This window comes from Neovison vison, chromosome 1, assembly GCF_020171115.1.
Source record: "Neovison vison isolate M4711 chromosome 1, ASM_NN_V1, whole genome shotgun sequence".
In the NCBI taxonomy this organism is placed as follows: domain Eukaryota; kingdom Metazoa; phylum Chordata; class Mammalia; order Carnivora; family Mustelidae; genus Neogale; species Neogale vison.
Window position 1 is genome coordinate 210,506,926 of NC_058091.1, and position 22,577 is coordinate 210,529,502.

Sequence of the window (22,577 nt, forward strand, 5' to 3'; positions counted from 1 at the left end):
AAAGCCAGGAAGGCAGGAAGCCATGTGTGAACACACTCTGTGCGGAGGAACCGAGGGGGTTAGGAAGGCCTGATGTTTTTTAGCATTATATTCCACTAGCTTTAAAGAAAAATCACTATCAAAAGTCACAAATGAAAAAAGTTATCATTTCCTAAAATATACTTCCAAACATTAACATATGTGTCATTTCTCTCTCTGTAAATAAATCATGGAACACAGAACAGCACGCGTTACATTTTTTCAAGTATTTTGTGCAAAAAAAAGTATGTTTGCAGCTCAAACAATGTCTTGTTTGATGAGGTAAAAAAAAAATGCTAAGCAGCACATTTTGATAGGCAACGGAAATGCAAATATCTTCAAGCGATATTGGCACATTAGGAACAGAAACCACATTAAAGGTTAATCCTAGTTCTAAAGGTATACGCCACCATGTTCAAAATTATAAATGTGCTCAACATATCGTCACAAACCAACTCCCTTTGGTTTGCATGCTCCCTTCCCTCTGAACACCTGAGCAACGAAAAGGAACTTAGGATGAGGTTCCGGGCCCTGAAGGGAGATGCGCTGGGAGGCTGAGGCTTCTCTACTGTGTCAACATTTCAGAAGCTTCGTATACTAAGTGATGCTGGCAAAGCACCTATCCCACAGACAAGACACATTCACCGTCACCCAAGCCTGGCAGGGGTCAAGAGACATTTTCCTGGGCAACTAGAGTTGCCAAGGGGATCAAATCATATCATGTGGGGCTGATCCAGAAGTGCTGATGAAGAAGGGGAACAAGAGACAGCTGTGTTCACTTCGGACCTTGTCCCCACCGCTATGTGAGAGGGCTTTGAGTAACGCAAGTTTCTCTTGGGCCTTGGCCTGCATATCGTCGCCACCCGGCACTGCCACTCTCATCGGCCAGACCGAGCTGTCCTCCTTGGAGCTGTAGAGAATGTCTGGTCCACTGAGGAGGAGAGTCCAGTCAGAATGTAATTTACTGTCCCACTCGTGCTTTACTATTATTGTGTTGCTGTTTTTCATGGCCCCTGAAAAGAAACAGCACAAAGGTGGGCCTCAACCACAGCCTCAATCAAGGCCATGGGGCTGTCCTGCGTGGACAACATCAATCGCACAGCTACGTTAAACCTGCTCCAAAATGCCTTCCGGGATCTGCCGGTGATAATGTGACAGTCAGAGATATCGCGAAGACCACGGGCCCACCGAACGAGGACTTACCTTGGCGGATGAAAGTCTGGCTGGTGTCCAGCAAAATATCACAGCCCTCTACGATCATTCTTTCTATGGCAAGGTTCTTCCTTATGTTTTCAGTGTCGCTCACTTCATCGTGCATTATCCTGTCAAGACACAGCACGGACAGACCACAGGGAGAGAGATCTATAGCCTGAGCCGGTACGCAGAGAGCGCTACCTGGGAAGCTCAGTGTTGAACTTGGATCAGTGTGACTGGGGCTGTGGGGAGAGCAGACCTCTAAGCTTCAAGCGGTCACGACCCAAACCAAAGCCAATGTACGTTACGTTTCTAAATGACAGGTGGGCCAGCAACCAATGAGTACCCTGGGGATGCTGCTTCTAAATGCAAGAGGAAAGCAACCTATTATTTTATGAACACCTTCCTTCATTGAAATTATAATGCCATTTCTTAGAGGTGGAACAAATTAGAGAACTCTATACTATTTATTCCATATAAGCTAAAGGAACACAGATGTAAATAATTCACGAAACAGTGAAAAGTCATAAAAAATCCAAAATACACATTCTCTAGCTTCTTGCCAAATATGAACACAAAGACACAACTAAAAATCATTTTCCTATTATGCAAAGAGAAATGTTAACATTTTCTAACTTAAATCCAAATGCACCTATAATCTCAATTACATAAACCCACATGCTATAAAAACATTTTCAAAGGTGTATTTTATTCTTGGTTAAAATTAATGTGCATACTGATTCAGCACCATCTGAAGGGCTAGCGTTTCACATTCAGGTGAATCTGAGAAGCTGGACTGTGTCTTGCTTCTTATTCCCTAGACATATATATACATAGTAGATTTCCACAGAGACTAGCGTGCTGCTTTCTTGAAACAAGCCTTTATCATACGTTCTCCACATACCTGGACAGTTCCTCTAGTTTCGATTTAGCAAACTCCAGACTTTTCCTTTCCACGTGCTCGTGGGGTGTATGAGCGAGGAGTTCATGAAGTGTGATGATATACCTAGGGATCTAAACACAAATAAGGGCCAGCATGAGCAAGAGGTCAGGATGAGCAGCCCTGGGACGTTCTCTCCTGGGCCGTCAACGTGTCTGAGAAGCACATCTCTACTTCTACAGTTTTGAAACAAACTATGCTTCAAACTTCACACACACACACACACACACACACACACTCATCAAGAACACTAGAGAAGAGTGACAAAACATTATGTTCCAAAGAAACACTTGTTTCTTTATTTTTTAATATAATCATATATTTCTTAATCATAAGATTTGAAAATTGGTTCATAGGGAAACATGCACTGCTTATCAAGTCACATAAGCTTTATTTTAGATATATTTGTTCATTATTTTTTTTACTGGAGAGAGAGAGAGAGCGTGAGTGGAAGGAGGGACAGAGAAAGAGAGAGAGGGTCAAGCAGACTCCCGGCTGAGCAGGGAGCCCCACATGGGGCTCAATCCCAAGACCCTAAGATCATAACCTAAACCAAAGTCAGATGCTTAACTGATCGAGTCATCCAGGCAACCTCACAATTTTTGTTTTTAAATTCACAATCCTATTGCAATGTTCTCTTGAAGAATAAAAACTTGAGAGAAGATATATTCACCTTTATCACATTCTCATCCTACTTTACCTTAACTCATCCTTCTAACAGTAAAAATATGGTTTAATTGCATTATTTACTTATACTTTTGTTTCTGGATAAACTATCTGAATTCTGTCAAAAGCAGAAACTCCACCAGCCCTATGAAGGTTTTAACAGAACTCATAGAGATGTAACACAACTCATAGCGATCCTACATATTCATTTCCTACTGGCTTACAAACTAAAATTTCTTAGAAAACTGGGGCAGTGGGATTAATTTTAATAACAACATGCTTGGGGCACCTGGGTGGCTCAGTGGGTTAAGCCTCTGCCTTCGACTCAGGTCATGATCTCAGGGTCCCTAGATCGAGCCCCGCATCAGGTTCTCTGCTCGGCAGTGAACCTGCTTCCCCCTTGCTCTCTGCCTGCTGCTCTGCCTATTTCTGACCCTCTATCTGTCAAATAAATAAATAAATAAATTCTTAAGAAAAAAAAAATAATAACTTGCTTGAACAGCAGGTACTGTAACACTGCCCACTATGGGTCAGATTGGAGCTCGAGGTTGGAGGGGGCAACCCAAACCTTCACAGCAACATAAAGGTTATTTCCCCATTTTATAGAGAAAAGGTGGCAATGAATTGTGAAGCTTTGTGTTCAGTAACTTGCCCAAGGTAGTCTGTCAATGCCAGAGCCAGCCATCATCATGGCTCTCACTGGTGTACAAGCCCGTTGGGTCTCTTCTGTGGGGCCTGTTGTCTCACCGGGTGGGCCCTCGAAAGGACTTCTGAGAATGAAGGAAGTAACACAGCCTCCCAGGGTGCTGTGGCTAGCGCCTTCCATCCTGTCCCAAGGTGTTGGCAGCTCAGTCCACAGGTCTGCTTTTGCTCTCGTGCAGGTGGTGGCCTTCGCTGGGTTACTCAGTATCGTCTGCTGAAGGCCCATATTTATGCATGAGCACAAAGGGCAGTACCATCAGCACAAACATGGATCTGCCCTGATACTCTGGGGCTGCGTCCTAGGGGATGTCATCACATCAAGGTTTTGGAAGCACAGATGGACTCTGTAGAGGATGGAGATCCCTCCCCCTGTACAGCATGGGGAGGACCCTTTCTGTCTCTCCATTCCATAAAACTTTCCCTGGTAAAGGCCCCTGGGATACATAGACTTTCACACATCTCTTCTGCACAACGCCATGATGGATACGTTTGCTTCTAAGTCAGCAGTCCTCCAAGAAAATCCAGGCAATCAACAGCTAATGCACTACATTTTTCATAACAAAGAAGGCAGGAGTGGGAGAGCCTGACACTTATAATGCAGGCACTGAAAACCCACAAAACTAAGTTTAGTCAATAGCTTCATGATCTTCCCCCATTAATTAAATCTATTTTAGAGAGCTCCTTGGCTAAGATTCAAGTAGATGGATTTGAAATTCAGCGACTGGCCCTTTCTCCTTTCTGGTGGAGGAACAAACAAGCCTAAAGCTGCTAAAAAGCCGGGCAAGGATGTTCTGCAGAGAAGTGGACGACTCTCCACAGAGCTCATGTGTATATTCAAGAGCCGATTAGAAATCCGTTCCCCATCAGAAACCAAGAATCACAGTAAGTGCACTCCAGATGAATCTTGATTCTCCTTTCAGTTATGGAACAATACTTGTCACTCTGTAGACATTAATTAGCTTGCTATCCAATGACAGGGACTAGGTGGCCAGAGCTGCAAGTGGCTACTTTCTGGAGAACATCTCACAGCACTGTCCTCGTCGGGGGCAGACTGCATGATCGGCTTCCCAATGGGCTCATGAGCAGCTGAAGCCAATTTAAACAGTACCCATTAAGCCACTGTCTTTGCTAATTAAAAATTATATTAGTGACTATATTATCTTCCATAATACATTTTTTTCTTGGCAACACTTGGACTTACTGGTCTGATAGTTCAATTGAGAACAATCTGAACTATCATCCAAATTCTACAATTCCTTCATGCTTCTATAGCTCAACATAGGACATTAACAGCAGCAATGGACTTGAAAGAGAGGCCAGAAATCACACTTTTCTCTTCTTCTTTTTTTTAATTTTTTAAGATTTTATTTATTTATTTGGCAGAGAGAGAGAGAGAGACTACAAGAGAGGGAACACAAGCACAGGGAGTGGGAAAGGGACGAGCAGGTTTACCGCATGAGCAGGGAGCCAGACCAGATGCAGGGCTCGATCCCAGGACTCTGGGATCATGACCTGAGCCAAAGGCAGATGCTTAATGACTGAGTCACCCAGGCGCCCCACACTTTTCTCTTCTATATATACACAGGCTAAAGCTGCCAATTGGCTCTCCCCTGTGCCCACACCAATCTCTGCCACCATGTCTAGACTCAAGAAGTCTGGCCAGAGGGCCCTTGGTGGGTCAGGCCCCTCCACTGTTGCCTTATACCAAAAGAACTGTAGTGCCTCCGCTTCCGGCCTCCACTAGAGCAAGGTGGAGGTGGCGACGTACCATGGCACAGGCACGCAGAGGGAAGTAGCCACAGTTAGACCCTCTGAGGGAGCCAATGCTTCCATGACTCATTTGTGAAAGAACCCAAAAGGAACAAGAAGGACAGATTGAATCTAGTGACAGAAAACCTTCAAGCTTCTAGAAAGGGCAATTTCCCCCCAAGTGTCCCATAGGGTCACTCCTACGGAGGGAGAAGGCAGGAAGAAGAGACACCAAGTCAACAAGACAGAGAAGAGACATCCAAGGAGAATGAGGCTTTTAGGAGCAAAATCTGATGGTTTTCCCTCTTGCTCTGTTCAAAATAGTTATAGGGAAGCAAACAAATAAACAGCACAATTCCATGTTCTTTCAATTTGTACATTTCTTGCAGATTGGACAAACTCTAGCTAAATTCAAGTTTGAGGTTTCTCCCAGAACAATGGCTCTCACAACCAGTGCCTTTGGTCTGGAAGAAACCAGAGAATCTCAACATCGGACCCTTCAGCTAAATTCTAGGGTTTGAGGCCACCGCAGTGTTGGGGTAAGGGTTCTTGGACAAACACCAGGCTCCCTGCAGTGCCACATAGTTACCCAAACTTCCAGAACCGATATAGTCCCCCTGGGATCACAGAGTCAGATGGGAGATGACTAGAGCTCAGGTGCCTCAATTTTAAGAGTAAGAAACCAAGATTTAGATTGGTTCAATTATTTTCCTCAATGGTACAGCTAAAGAGTGAGTAAGACATCCAAGTCTCCTAAAGATTCGCAGTCCAATGGTCCTTTCCTGCATTATGGGAATTCCTTGGAATCAATGAAAATGCCAAGCTATTCTCACAGGGCTTATACTCCAGGGCAAAGGAGGGCGGGTGGTAGGAGAGTATCTCAACCTTTGTAAGAGGATCTGAAGGGCTTTCTGAGGACCTATAGTCTACTGTGTTTGGTCACCTCTCCTAACGTGCAAGTGCAGTTGCAGCATTTTTAAAACACCGAGAGAATGACACCAAGAGGAAATTAAATAGGGTTTGGGCTGTCAGAAAGAGAGCCAGGTACCTCCCTGAATGTTCCATGTGACTTTCACAACTCTCCCTTTGAATATTCACCTGAGATGAAGTTGCCAAAAAAATACAATTTTGGGTATTTTAATCATAAAGGTAACTGCCAACAACTCAAACAGAATCTCAGAACATTGTACCATATAAAGTTTGTATCACTATAAGTAAAAGCTTAAATTACAATTTTTATAAGGTTAAAAAAAAAAAAACTTTTTTGTGTTGAAGTTTTTCTTGCAAAATATTTCCTCAGAAGGGCAAAGAGTTCAAACAACTCCGTCCCATGAAAGAACACAATAACATTATACAGTTTCACTCTATTTAAGTTGTTTCAGATGCATCCTTTTAGTTTTTAAAAAATCTTACTAAACCTCTGTGGTGACTGCCAAGATTTCAAGTAGCACAGACAAACTCTAGGACCATCAACCATGAACCAGAACAACATTTCTTCCTAAGGCTCCAAGATGATCAGCCAGGGTCAGCGATGCCTGTTCAGAGGGGGAGAAGCTGTCCACAGAAGCCCTGACACATAATTGAGAGAATCGGTTTACCACATGACAGTCTGGGGACCTGGCCAGAAGCCCCATAAATTCCACAACGAGAACACTCGGTGCCTGTCCAAAAGAACAGAATCGACACTTTTCAAAGTAGCAAGAGCTTCAATCCACATTTTGGCCTCTGCGGTCCTCACTCAAGGGCTCTTAGCGGGAAAGCCCTAGATACAGGCAAGAACACAAGTGTGCCTAAGCCCTCGGGGTGCAACAAGCTCCAGCCTCAGTACGGCAACCCAACTAGGGGCCAAGAGTCCCCCAGTCCAGTCAGTGCTCCAGATGCTGCGTGTCCACAGCCCATGACCCGGCACGTCCTCCTGTAGCTCCACAGAGCTCCAGACCAGCTCCAGACCAGCTTCGACAGCTACTGGAACAGGGCGGAGAGGCTGGGCAGGAAAACAAAGCCTCTCCCTGCAGCCCTCCACCCCTCAGGCATCTTTTACGCAACCAGCAGATACTGAAAGTTTTGCAGAAGCGTCCTATTTCTGTAAACCCAGTAATATTTTTAAACATGCTGGAGGAGGAGCCTCCATGGAAGAAGTCTGTGTGAAATCTTTCTGTAAAGAGAAAATTGTGCCACTTTGCAAAAAAAACCCTTCCTGATTTAATTGCTTCCAAAATGCCTGGTTTAAAAAAAAAAAAAAAAAAAGCCTGCCTTTCCTCCCTGTACTACACAGACAGAAAATGTGTGACCTGTATTTGTTTATCTCAGTGTCATGCTCAAGATGACAGATGACGTACTTGGGCCCTAATTCCCCACAGGGCACCCTTGCACACCTTGCTCTGGTCACCCGAGGTATCAGCACCAACCAGACTGCCGTCAGTGACTTATACAGTGCGTCCCAGATGACGTACCTGAAACATTGGGTAGGTCAGGAATGTTTCCAGCATCCTCCCCTCACAGGCAGGGTTGGCTTCATACTGTTTTAAGAGTTTGTCAAAATCTCTGTTTTGTTTGCAATTGGCAAGCACTTGGAGGCTGTACTGGTGGTTACGCACAAATTCTTGATAAATGTTCAACATGGGGAGCAAAATATCGAACAGATCGGCTGGAAAAGAAAAGTGAACATGGCAGTTTCTCTTTGTGCTCGGTAAATTATTGAAGGGATGAGAAGGGACTCTGTTCACTCCACAGACTGGCCGAGAGCAGCTCCCAGCCCCAGGGTCACATGTGCACAGGGTCCCCAGTTCAGACGCATGAATGACCAATCTGGTAGAGTACCCCTGGGGAGCCAGGCACCACACTAGCCCCACAGGCGCCATGACAGGCCAGGGAAAAGGGCCGGAGGGGCACTGAAACCTGGTACCCAAGGAAGCTCACAGGTCAACAGGGAAATTCAGACAGCGTAGGCTGAATGATGTTGAAGTGATTTTACTTTAATTGTTGCCATATTAAGAGAAAACCTTCTATCTTTAAAGCATGAACTTACCTAAAATTAGAGTAGGCCAGTTTGCTATCCTTGCCTTCAATCCTTGGTGAAATATTTCATGAAGGAACATGATCGTTTCACTATAAAAAAAAATGGGAAAATAATACAATCCAGTCATTGTAAAATGTCTATTTTGTTAAAGAAGCCCACTGAGTTTTCTTTTCTTTAAAGATTTTATTTATTCATTTGACGACAGAGATCACAAGTAGGCAGAGGCAGGCAAAGAGAGAGGCGAGGGGAAGCAGGCTCCCCAAGGAGCAGAGAGCCCAATGCGGGGCTCGATCCCAAGACCCTGGGATCATGACCTGAGCCGAAGGCAGAGGCTTTAACCCATTGAGCCACCCAGGCGCCCCATGAGTTTTTAACGCCTTAATAAATACATGATATATATGTCTCCAGGGCCTCCAGACTGTAGACCAAATAATAACATGGATTGTACTAGCCCTCAAAAAGCAATGTACCTTTAAGATAATTTTTTTACAAAGATTGTATTTATTTATTTGTTAGAGAGGGAGCACAAGCAGGGGGAAGAGCAGGCAGAGGCAAAGGGAGAAGCAGGCTCCCCACTGAGCAGGGAGCCCAATGCCGGGATGGATTCCAGGACCCTGGAATCATGACTCGAGCCAAAGGCAGGCACTAAACCAAACGAGCCATCCATAAGTCCCCCCTTCAGACAATCTTAAAAATTGAAGGAAAATTCTGAGCTAAGCTTTAAATACTGGAAGACAGTAAGTACCAAATCATTGTCATATAACTCTCTTTACCAACTTATAATAGAAATATCTTTCTACTGTTAGAATGTAGCACTTCAATGAATAATCAAAAAATTAGCTGTGATCCTTTTCCTTTTAGATTTGATTCTAGATCCTAACTCAGGGAAAGGAGTCTCTCTTTCATTAAAATAAGTTTTGACAGGAGACCGGGGAAAAAATCCATAGCAAAGGTTTGGCAGAACTCTACTGTAACCACTCCTCAGACTCCCAGAAGGAAATGTGAAAGAATCCTCTGAGAAGGACAAAGCCTACATGGAGATACTAAAATACGAGCAATGCATAGAGATCCAAATTTCTTAAAGGTTCAAGAAGAGTAGTTACCAAAGCAACTTTTGCTTTCTCCTTATTACAATTAACCCACTGGTGTGAGCCTCTACAACCTTTTCTGAACTATCACATCCACAGAATCAAATACAGACTCATTCATGTAAGTGAGACTCTTTGGTTTGCTGAAGTCAAATTCCACTACATAAATATCAGTGGGAAATCCTTAACTTTTTCCAAATGGTCCCTGAAACAAAACACCCATTGCTTGAAGATAATAATTTATTTTTGTTTTATAGAAATGTTAACTAAGTGGTGTTTGCTGTTCAAGGATTTCAACCAAAACTAGTTTGGTGGGTATTGTATATATTAGGTCTTTTTTTTTTTTTTTTTTGATTGTGTATGTTAGTCACCATATAGTACATCATTAGTTACTGATGTAGGTTCCTTGATTCGTCATTTGCATATAACACCCAGTGCTCCATGCAATCCATCACCATGCTCATCCTACCCCCAACCCCTCTCCCTTCTAAAACCCTCCATTTATTTCCTGGAGTCCATAGTCTCTCACGGTTTGTCTCCCACTCCGATTTCTCCCCTTTCATTTTATCCTTCTTCTAATGTCCTCCATGCTATTCCTTATGTTTCACAAATAAGTGAAAACTATATGATAATTGACTTTCTCTGCTTGACTTATTTCACTCAGCATAGTCCCTCCAGTCCCATCCATGTTGATATAAAAGTTGGGTATTCATCCTTTCTGATGGAGGCATAATACTCCATTGTATATTTGGGCCATATCTTCTTTATCCATTCATCTATTGAAGGGCATCTTGGCTCTTTCCACAGTTTGGCAATTGTAGGCACTGCTATGAACATTGGGGTACTTATGGCCCTTCTTTTCGCTGAATCTCTATCTTTGGGGTAAACACCCAGTCATGCAATTGCTGGGTCTATTAGCCTTTAACCTCCATTCCATCCTCCTTCTAGGTGAACAGGATGGAGAGCTACAGCTATGCTCCCCAGCCTCCCTTGTAAAGGCAGTTCTGGATGGAGGTTCAGTTCCACCATTTGCACCGAACAGATGCACTTGGTAAGGCATGGAAAGCAGGAGCAGAGGAGACCTTCCTGTTGCTGAAAATCAGTCGTGGAGATGTGCATGTTTTAGAAGCCATTCCAGCACCCAGCTTCACTGTCCTCGTTTCTAGGCAACAGCTTCCTGGACCTGAGAGGCAGATATGGTGGCAATGGTGGTGGCTGTACTTTGCTAACCGCTGAAGCAGGTATACGGTTCTATGCCCTTGAACTCAAAGCTCCAGGGACAGCTCCCTGACATGCCTCCTCCAGCTTCTCCAAAAACTTCTGTAAGCAGTGAACTCCCTCCACTCATAGAGAGGCTTCACCTTCCTACATTGAAAATGTATGTAACTGATATATCTACTTTCATATTTTGATACCTGGGTGATTAGAAAACAGATGAAACAATCCTGCATGTAGATAGGGAGGTTTTTTGGTTTTTTTAAGTATAAAATTTGCTGAAATTAAAAAAAAAATCAGGCCGTCAGAGTGGCTCAATTGGTTGAGCATCAGACTCTTGGTTTCAGCTCAGGTCATGATCTCAGGGTCACAAGATCGAGCCCCTCATCAGGCTCTGCACTTGCAGAGTCTGTTTGTCCCTCACGCTTTGCCTCCCCCCATTTGCTCACTCTCTCTTGCTCATAAATAAATTTTTTAAAATCTTAAAAAAAAAAAAGAAATTAAAAAAAAAAAGACCTGCCATAACTGGACGCCTTTACCTCCCACTTAAAGGCAAGGAAAGGAATCCAGTTAAATAGCAGCAATGACAACACCCTATAAGCAAGCCTCTGCTTTAAAAACATACGTCTTCAGTATGTTAGCTCAAATTAAAAGTAAAAACTTCTTTAAAAGCAAAAAAAAAAAAAAAAGTGGAAAAATAAAAACACAGATCTTAAAAACAAATAAATAAAAAAAATAAAAACGTACCTCTTCAAATGCCCATTAAGGATGAGGGATAGTAAACAATTACTAACTGTGTGAAGAGCTGACAGCCTTGCCTTCCAAGAAGTGGCACAGCACATCCTGAATCTGAATTTTAAACAATATGACAAGCCTGGCCTTCCAGATGGCAGATCAGGCAATCCAATGGAAACCAATCCCCAGAGGTGACCTAAAACCAACGCAGTGGTCTACCAACCTCATGAGCAGAGTGCCATTTACCGTTCTGTCCACTGTCATCAAAACTGATAGAATGACACACTTGGGTGGCTGACGCATTGCCAAAATGTGAGCTGTATGGCCTGAGGAGCAGGAGCTCCCCTTGGGTCCCTTGCGATGTCCCACACACTCGAGCATGGCCACTGCCACCTAAGGTGGGGAGATCTCCCACCTCACAACAGAGAAGCTTCTAATCTCCTGTTAACAAGTTACCATCCAGGGGCACCTGGTGGCTCAATCAAGCCCCAAGACGGGCTCTGCATTCAGTGAGGAGTCTGCTTGACAGCCTCTCTCTCCCTCTCTCTCTGCCCCTCCCCTCTCAAATCAATCAATCAATCATTAAAAAAGAAGCAAGGTACCATCCATCAACCAGTCTTTTTGCAGCCATCTACAGACCCTCCCAGTCTTGCCTTTTTAAATACTTATACGCATTTTAATTGTGACCTATGATTTAGTCCCTAAAATCTTCCTTACAGTATGGGTTTTCACTTTATAAAAGCCTGGGGAAAAAAACCTTTAGGTCAGAATTGGCAGTAATTTAAAATGAATGCAGGCTGGAGGAAGGATGAAATAAAGGGAATTAAGGGTACATATATCCTGTTGAGCACTGAGTAATGTATGAAATTGCTGTATCATTACATTGCACATCTGAAACCAATATAACATTGCATGTCAATTATACTTCAATAACAAAAGTAAATAAAACAAGATAAAATCAAAAAACCAAATTCTTTAAAAAGCCAAATTAAAACATATTGTAATAATTTTTGTTCTTTTTCTTCAAAGAAATTTTTTTGACTATGGTTGATACACAATATTATGTTACTTTCAGGTGTACAATTAGTGATTTGACAGGTTTATACATGATACTATGGTCACCACAAGCCTAACTACCATCTCTCCTGTTTTATCACTTTTACAATATACTTGACTATAGTCCTTACACTCTGCTTTTTATTCCCATGACTTAATTCATCCCTAACTGGAAGCCTGTATGTCCCTCTCCCTTTCACCCATTTTGCCCAAACTCTTACCCACCTCTCCTCTGACAATCAACAGTTTGTTCTCTGTATTTATAGGTCTGATTCTGCTTTTTGTTTATTTATCTAATTCTAGATCCCACTTTTGAGTGGAACCATATGGTATTTGTCTTTCTTAGTCAGACCTATTTCATTTAGTAAAACATCCTCCAGGTCCAACCATATTGTCTCAGATAACACGATCTCATCCCTTCTTATGGCTGTGTAATATTTCTGTGTGTGTGTGTGTGTGTGTGTACATAACCCCCACTTTTTCCTTATCCATTGGTCCACTGATGGACACTTAAGTTACTTCCTTAAAGGAGTATAAGACAAACATGTAGGTGTGGGGAATGAGTTAACTAACAAAATTAATGTTACTTTTCCAGGCTTTGATAAAAACAAATAGATATAAAAGTGGGATGGGAACATAAACCATGTCGTTCCCCAGTCCCTCTGACTTGGAGAGCACCCACGCAGCTTCCACATGGGGCAAAGTTCTAGCATTGTTTCTTTTTGATATGCCAGTTGCTCTTTTAAACTATGGCTTTTATTCTGTGCCCGAAGACAGAGGAATCTGTTCCTGGCCCCTCAGTACTATCCAGTCCCACTGCTGTTTGTAGCATTAAGGGCTGATTCCCTTTTTTACCACATCTCCCTCTCTCCTGCTGTTCTCTTGCCCTTCTCTCTATCTTTGGTTGTGCAGAAACGGTTCGGTCAAGCCCTCAGTTCTTCTTCAAGAGGAACTGTTCTATTACTAGCCATAATTTGTTGTGTTCCATGGAGAAGGTAAGTTTAGGGTCTTCCTCCAACACCATTGTTGAAGAGAACTCTCTCCAGATACTCTTTTAATGCCTTGAGTTTTGAGCTCCAAGCTCCCAGCTTGTTGGCAGTCCTTTCTCTAGCCCTACTCCTGTCATAATTCTGGTCAAATCTAATATGCACAAAAAAACAACATTCCAATATCCTGGCCTCTAGGGCCTTTGAACTCCTCTCCTCTAGGGATCTTACCCTCCATTGACCTAACCAACACTCCCTTGATTATACTTCAGACCTTTTCATTGTCAGTAACTACATCTCTTCCCTATCTATTTCAAGCAAACTGTTCTCTGACCACCTCCTTATCTTTCCATTTACTTCTTTAGAATTCTGACTCCAAAAATCCTTTCACATCACCAGGACCTTAATCCATAATACTGACCACCACTCCCTCACACCATCATTTCCCTCTCTGCACAGCTTAGCTTCCATGGCTCATCGTTATAATCTCTCCTTGCATACATCTTCAACTCCCCCTCTTCATTTTTCTTTATTTTTTTTAAAGATTTTACTTATTTATTTGAGAGACAGAGAATGAGAGTGAGGGAGCATGAGAGGGGGAAGATCAGAGCGAGAAGCAGACGCAGAGAGCCCAATGCAGGACTCCATCCCAGGACTCCAGGATCATGGCCTGAGCTGAAGGCAGATGCTCAACCAAATGAGCAACCCAAGAGCCCCCCGCCCCATTCATTTCTGATTTCATCATATTAGCCTCATGCAACAGCAAAAAGCCATCCATCCAGCTATTCTGTACAGGCACCCATGCAGCTGAAAGGAGCTCAAGGAAAAACACTCAACCATCCTGACTAGTCTCACTGCAAAGTCATGACCACCAGCCTAACAGAGCAACATAGGCTCTTCCAGCTGCCTAGCAATTATACTGCATTATTTTACACCTTTCCTCTCTTATCTAACCCCAGCACTTTCCTTCTATTAGCACCATGACCACATGTCCTTGCTTCCTAATGGCATACGTGTCAAGGTACTATTCTCTTCTTCTCTGTGCTCCCAACTTGACTTGAACACCATGTTCTATCCACTTATGTCTATGCAAGCTTATTGCTCCAGAAATTTCTCCCTCTCTCCTATATCATTGCCCCCTTGCTCTCAGTGTAATTTTTATCCCACCTTGAAACACAAACACACTTGTTCATACTTTTAAATTTACCGCCAAGTAGCATCTTGTTTACTGGCTCCTCTCTACAGCAACACTGAGTTTTTTATACCAACTCTCTCCAATTATTATCCTTCCCCCCATTATCTCTTAAGTCCCCTCCAATGAGTCTTTGGCCCCTCATCAAAGTTACGTAAAAGTTCAGTGTTAAACCCACGGCCAGTTCTCAGTTATCATTTTATTTGACCTTTTTCACACAGCTCTCTCTTGCCTTGGTTTCTGGGACAACCCCTTCTGCCGGTTTTCATTCTACAACCCTAACTTACCCTCTTCACTCTCTTCTGCTGGTTCCTCATCTTCTTAATCTCTAAATGTTGGAATATCCCAAGGCTCAGTCCTTGTTCCTCTTCCTTCATTCATCTGTGCTTACTCCCTTGGTACTCTCACGCAGACCAAAAGCTTTAAATACTCTTTATATGCTATTGGACTGCCAAATCTGTATCCCCAGCCCAAACTCCTTCCCTGAACTCCAGACTGATATCCAGTCCCTGTTCACTTGATTTCTCCATTTGGATGGCTAAAAGCCTCTCATGCTTGAGAGGTCTGAGACTAAAATTTCTTTATCTTTCCTCCTAACCCTGTTTATACCTCAGTGTTCTTCATTTAGTGAGTAGTTAACTCTATTCTTCTAGTTGTTCAGCCCAAAAACCTTGGACTTTGCTCAAAACCCCACATCAAACTCATCAGGAAATTTCACTGGCTCTATTTAAAAATATACCCAGAATCCAACCGTTTATCATGGCCTCCATTACAATCACCCTTCGCCTATATTGTTGGGATAGCCACCTAACAGGCCTCCCTGCTACAGTCATCTCTCACCTGGTTTATTGAAATAGCCACCAAACTGATTTCCCTGTGCTCGATTCCCAACAGAGAAACCAGAGTGAGATTTTAAAACATAAGTTATATGATGCTACTTCTTTCCTCAAAATGCTACCAGTATCTGCCCATCTTATTTACAGTAAAAACAAACATCTTTACAATATCCAATGTTACCACTTTTCATCCACATGGACCTTAGGCAGTTGGTCAATCAAGCAAGCCAGGTCTGCCCCAGCTTCAGGCCTTTGTACAGGTTGTCTCCTCCTCTGTGACACTCTTTACCCAGATAGCCCAATGGCTTGTTTCCCCATCAACCTCAAGTCTTTATTCAAATATCAACTTATCTCTGAGGCCTTTCCAAAGTCTGGCTAGGGAAAAACTATGGCACATTCACATAATGTAAAACAATGTAGTGATTTTTTAAAAAATAGAAAGCTCTTTAGATGTCAGTATGAGAAGATGTCCAGAATATACCATTAAGTGAAAAAGGCAACTACATGTTAAAATTCATTTACTTTGTGTAAGAAGGGGGAAAAACTAATACTCTATATTCATATCTGATTGGATATACATCAAGAAACACTAGAGAGGTATATAAGAAACTAATGAAAATGGTTAAAAACAAAAAGTGGGGTATATGGGGTGGGCAGAGACAGTAAGAGTTACTTGATGTTTTCATGTTGTTTTGAATTTTGCACAATGTAAATGTATTATGTATTCAAAAATAAATAAATTACTAAATTTTACATAAAACACCCAGGCACCCCCTTTCTCCCTTCTCCTCTCCTCTTGATTTTTTTTCACAACACTCATCACCACATAATATACTACATTTCACTTATTCACTAGTCACTTCTTCACTTATTCACTATTCATTATGTCTCTTCCCACATCACAATTTAAGCTCCATGAAGGCAAGGATTTTTGCTTTGCTCACTGACGAATCCTCAGCAGCAAGGACACTATATATAGTGTATAATATGTAGAAATAAATTCACTACAGATTCTTGGGTTCTCTGTTAGTTATTATTCTTTCTAAAGTACGTCTGTATAAATTACATGTAAAGACCCATTCCTCACTTCACTTCCCTCAGTTTATGAAGGAGATTATCATTCCCAACACACACACCCACACAATGACAAGAAAATACATGTCAAATAGAGAAAAAACCCAGAAAACTAGATGCCATGATTCAAGATAAAGACATGTAAATTTGGGCAAATAATGAAACACAAATGACAGCTTTCTTATTTTCAGTATCATACACTCTTGAAGTTGAATTTATAATACCTATTCTTTTAAGAGTAAAGTAAAACTTCTTTTAAGGAATAGAAATTTTTTTTCACATGACTTTTTGATTCATGCCAAGACAAACCTGTTGAGAAAAATGCTGCTGACATCATCATGGCTGATGGGAGGTTTCTTGGAGCTGGCCGCCATTCTCAGGGGCCGGAGGAAGCCATTGACCAGGATGTAGAGCTGGTGAACATACTCTGACTCGGCTTCAACCATGGTGAACACAATCTGGTTTCTCTTCCTCATACTTTCAGCATGAGGAGAACAAATGTAATCCTGCACAATAGTCTTCCATTTCCTTCTACACAACCATCCTCTCATGAAGCTCTGAACCTACAGAACAACAGCAGAAAGATCTCAGGGAGTGGCAAGAGTGTCTTTGGTAAGCCTGCCAGTAAGGGTTTCCATCCTGTGCCACATAAAGCACCACTTTTTCGTTAGTGCGTTAATGGTCCCATCACTAGAACAAATAATGGCAGGCTTTTTCACATAGCAGGAAAAAATAGGATTTAAAGATAATATTTTTTCTTAACTTTGCAAGTTCCTTCCATAAGCTCTTTAGGACTCCCTGTATGGACACCAGAATAGGATAATATTACATATACAGTTATTAACTTTTTAATAAAGAAAGAACTTAAAGGTGTATTCTTTAACAATATAAAAGCAGATATTTAAAAAAATTTTATTGTGGTGAAAAGGCACATAACTTAAAATTTACCATCCTAACCATTTTTAATGTCTAGTTCAGCAACATTAAGTATTTCACACTGCTGTACAACAGATGTCCAGGACTTCTCTGTCCCACAAAAGTGACACTATACCTATTGAAAAACAACTCCCCACTACTCCCTTCCCTCAGCTTCCTGGCACCCACCATTCAACTTTCTGTTTCTGTGAACTTAACCACTTTAGATAGCTCACATAAGTGGCATCACATAGTATCTATCTTTCTGCGACTGGTTAATTCCATTTAGTGTAATGTCCTCAAGGTTCATCCATGCTGTACCACGAACCAGGATTTCCTCCCCGTTTCAGGCTGAACAGTATTCCACCATATGTACATTTTGTTTATCCATTCATCTGCTGATAGACATGGGTGTTGCTTCCACCTCTTGGTTCTTGTGAATTGTTCCTCAGTGATCATGGTATGCAAACATCTCCTCAGGATCCTGCACTCAATTCTTCCGGCTGTATACCCAGAAGCAGGAATGCTGAATCACTGTGATAGTTCTATTTTTAATTTTTTGAGGAATGACCATACTGCTTTCCATAGAAGTTGAACCACTTCACCATCCCACCATGAGGGCACGAAGGTTCTAATTTCTCAACATCTTCATCAACACTTATGTTCCGGTTTTTTGACGGAAGTCATCCTAATGGGTGTGAGGTGACACTGCACTGTGGTTTTGATTTGTGTTTCTCTGATGCTGGGTGATAGTGAGCAGCTTTTCTTGTGTATATGACTTCCCCAAAGATCATGTGAATAGCATTTCATCTTTGGAGAAATGTCTATTCAAGTCCTTTGCCCATTTTTAAATCAGGCTATTTGATTTGTTGTTATTGAGGGGTTTTTTAGTAAGCTTAGAAAATAAGTGTTAGCCTCAGCTCGTCTGAACCCTTCTATTTATAGACAAGTAACTAAATTTCGTGGTAAGTCACACAGGAAAGATGCAATCAGACTTGGCATTCTTTTACCTGCTTTTTGTTAACTGCAAGGATTCTCTTAGCCACATGGGAAAAAAACACATGTTAATGATTTGCAGTGGTGATTATTTTGTGAGAAGAAATGTGAAATATATGTAAAAATCAACTCTGTAGAAAACACAATAGCCTCTAACGTTGATCTGAATTTGATTTGAAAAATAACAGACAAACCTGAGAAAGTGCACTGGCCTGTGTATGTTAGCCAACAAGCTTTACTGAACATCTTTCCAGTGTCCAGGTAAATGTCGGGTGCTAACCAGACGTGCCTTAACCCAAGGCTCTGCACTAACCTGCTGGGTAACTCTGAACTCTTGTCTTCTATTGTCTCACCTATAAAATAATGGACCAAAACAATCTGAAGTCCTTTCCAAATATAAAAAAATTTATGACAATTTATTATGATAAATTTATCACATTGTGATATATATATATATATATATATATATATATATATATATCACATTATGGTAATTTATTAGGGTGGTGATATCTAAGTGGCAGATTCAACAACAAAGCAGATTACAAATCCACATATAACTGAAAGCATTAAATCACTACCAAATCTCCTTTTATTTTTTAAACAATTTTTTTAAGATTTTATTTTTATTTATTTGCAGGGGGAGAGCATAGAGGAAGAGGGAGAGAAAGAGGCAGACTCCCCGCTGAGCAGAGAGCCTGACAAGGGGCTCAATCCCAGCACCCTGGGATCATTACCTGAGCTGAAGACAGTTGCTTAACGGACTGAGCCACCCAGGCGCACCCCAATCTCCTTTTAGTATCACTATTATCTGTTCAACACATTCTTACACTTCCTATTTTTCCCCACTGTTTCACCCATATGACCTAAATTATCATGTGTTTAAACAACCACTCTTCTTTTGCAATGTTTAAAATTCTCTCCTTTACCTACCAATGTTGTCATCATACTGTCAAACTTCACGCAAGCATTCATCAGTTGCCACCCTTCCAACAATAAAAATTAATCACATTTTAACAGAATTATGTGGGGAAGGTATAGGCACATTATTTGGAAAATTCTAACAGGAAGTTTCTCTGTAATTAAATTAAAATCCAATTTTGGTTCCCTGAAGATAAAATATTGTGTTGCTATTTGGCAAGATCAGAATAGAAAATCTAATTCATTTGAAAAACTCCTTTCCATACAGACATTAAGTTGTTTGGGACATAAAAGACAACAGAATTTATTTCCAAACCTATTTAACAAGCTCAAAAGTAATTTTTTAATTGCTTGTATTGAATATTAGAAGGCAGAAAATGTAAAAAGCATTCATCAGTATTATTCCATTTAACAGAAACATTTTCAAAAAACAACTTAATCGGGTGCCTGGGTGGTTCAGTGGGTTAGGCCTCTGCCTTTGGCTCAGATCATGATCTCAGGGTCCTGGGATCCAGCCCCACATTGGGCTCTCTACTCGACAGGGAGCCTGCTTCCTCCCTCTCTCTGCCTCCTTGTGCTCGCTCTTTCCCTCTGTCAAATAAATAAATTTTTTAAGAAATCTTAAAAAAAAAAAAAAAAAACTTAATCAAAACTTTGGTCAAATAAAATATTTCCTTAGTCAGGTATTGCCTGCTAAGCAAAAGCTGGTTTACTTACTTACTAAAAGACCGGTTTCTACAAAAAAAAAAAAAAAGAAAGAAAGAAAGAAAGAACTGGAAATTGTATTTTACTGATATCTTTCTTTATACAAAACTTCATACTATGAAAAGATGCTATTGATGCAATAGCATCAATCTTGTACCAAAATAACATAAACCAAATTCAATTTAAAACTTTTAAGTTCTGGGGACCTGGGTGGCTCAGTTGATTAAACATCTGACTTTGGCTCAGGTCATGATCTCACGGTTTGGGGATCAAGCCCTGCATTGGGCTCTCTGCTCAGCGGGGAGACTGTTTTTCCCTCTCCCACTCCCCCTGCTTGTGCGCTCTCGCTCTCTCTCTCTGTGTATCAAATAAATAAATAAAATCTTAAATAAAAATTTTTTTAATTCCAGAAGGGAATGGTGTTATTTCACTTTTTAGTGCTTAAAAACTGAAAACATTGCAATTTAGTTCCAAGAAGCATTTCTATTTCAAACTCTGAGCAATATTTGAAGTTTTGCTACAATTTAAGGGGAATAATTATTTTGCACGGAAAACAGGCATAAGGTTCTACGGCCAGACCACCTGGAACGTGCCTGATCTTGTTGGAAAACAGGAATACGAAAAAATTTAAGATGAAATAAAGATCTAAAGATGTGTATCTAAAGAAAGTTCTTGAAGTGTGAAGCTCTTCACACAATGTTAACAAAGCTGAGTGGGTGGTTTACAAGAGTATAAAGATTACGGAACTCAAAACTTAGATGTCATAAAATCAAACACGGTAGAAAGGAGTGAGTACCAGGGTCTGGTTAATTGCAAAAGTTGTACAGTAATACATGACAGTGAGGCAGAAAGATCTGCTGATTATGTAGATGTTAAGCAAGAAAGGAACAACGATAATAAAACAGAAATCTGAGCAGATGTGTTTAGTCAATCTTCTCACATGTTCACAAAAATCCTTTCTAAATAAGCACTGAAATCTAAATCAAAAAGAAATACTTTTAAATGTCATTTAAAAGATATTCCCCTAAAATATGAAAGCAGCACAAATTTAGGAGGTTCAACAGCACTTACTTAACCCAACTTGAGAACACTATTGTCTTAATGTCTGGTTTTGGCAACCCTCCCACAGAGTCCAAAAGGGGATTCCCAGAACCGAGAAAAAAAATCTCGAGCTGAAACTTTTCCAAAGTAGCCATTCCCAGATCAGTCTGAAGGGCAAGTCTGAGAGCCATTAGAACAGATAAACCAAGTTCAGAGACAGGGTGGCAAAGACAACACTACAGGACAGATAACTGATCACCATGCTTGCCCAAAGCCAGAATGCCCCCCCACCCCCAAATACTACCTTTTTAATCTTCTTGATGTCTGGGTCCTCATCTTCTTGATTGCTTTGGTAAGGCCGCATTCGTTCCTTGGTTTTGTTAAGAGCGACAATCTAGAACACAGAATTGGTCCATTTTGTGATTTGAGAAATACTGGCTTATAGCCATTCACTCCTAGAAGGTTATACCTACAAAGTAGGTTATGAGATCCCCAGGAAACTTTTGTTTTTTATCCAACTTTTATTCCTTTGGTGCTAAGGCAGGGGAAGCAAGAACTTCACCACAAACCTATCTAGTTATGTTGCTAACAAATAGCTTCTAAGAAGTGACTGTGGAAAGTGTGAACTCAGGCCAGTGAGGACTAGGCCAAGGCCTTCACAGGAGCTGAGCGGCATGCCGCCATCTTGTCTGATGCCGGTAATGGCCTGTGGTCTCCAAATGCAATGACACTCGAGTCAAAGCTCTTGCTTCCCTTAATCAGCCTGTAGCCTTCCAGGTATACACAGTACAGCAGATTCACAAAATTCCTTGGGAAAATGGTAACTGCAAAAGAAACTTCAGAGTTTGGGGATTGATCCAAGCCAACGAAGAAAAGGTGAAAAGGTAAAAATGACTGAAACAACTTGGGATCTCTTTATATCTCCTGCTTGGTTATGTGGCCTGTGGGGGCAATTCAAGACCAGACAGCTGCTCCAAAACACCTAGTAATCAAATTCACTAGACTACCACTCAACTGCAGGCTCTTATAAAGGTAAGAACCTGTACAGACATACTACAAGCATACATTTAAAAAGTAAGAGTCATAACTGATTCCTCTGACCTATCTTTCCGTTTTGTCACCAATACCAAATACACATTTCTGCCATTTTCTGTCAGAGATGCGGGAAAATAAAAGGAGTAAGAAATAAATTATTGTTTCTGCCTACTACCACACAAGACATACCTGCTACTGACAGTCTGGGACTGCAATCTATATCCAGACTAAAATTAGAACACAGTGAAGACAGATAAGCATGCACAAATAAAGACTGGGGAACACTGCTTGGTGCTGACTGAGTCTCTCTTGTGGAGTAAATGCCAACTTCTTTCACTCATCCGACACGCATCTGCTCTAAGCTTACTGTGGCAAAGAAAGAACACAATAATTTTGTTTTAAATTATAGTGCCTGATATAGCCTTTGTTGTTTTCACTATATCGGATTTCAGAGTTGAACTGGGAAGTTAACATCACTAATGATATGGTGAACA

General features: G+C 41.3%; 1 protein-coding gene across 2 annotated transcripts in view; it reads right to left on the reverse strand.

The window, feature by feature from the left end:
* The window catches only part of RASGRF2 (Ras protein specific guanine nucleotide releasing factor 2), a 250,309-nt gene that overhangs the window by 132,860 nt on the left and 94,872 nt on the right, over positions 1 to 22,577 (reverse strand). For both annotated transcript variants that reach the window (XM_044266218.1, XM_044266225.1), the window contains exons 4-9: positions 21,353 to 21,442; positions 16,780 to 17,033; positions 8,298 to 8,377; positions 7,723 to 7,916; positions 2,117 to 2,226; positions 1,222 to 1,340 (exon numbers count right to left, since the gene is read on the reverse strand). In XM_044266218.1, the coding sequence (XP_044122153.1) occupies positions 1,222 to 1,340; positions 2,117 to 2,226; positions 7,723 to 7,916; positions 8,298 to 8,377; positions 16,780 to 17,033; positions 21,353 to 21,442 (847 nt within the window). The remainder of the gene's footprint in view (positions 1 to 1,221; positions 1,341 to 2,116; positions 2,227 to 7,722; positions 7,917 to 8,297; positions 8,378 to 16,779; positions 17,034 to 21,352; positions 21,443 to 22,577) is intronic.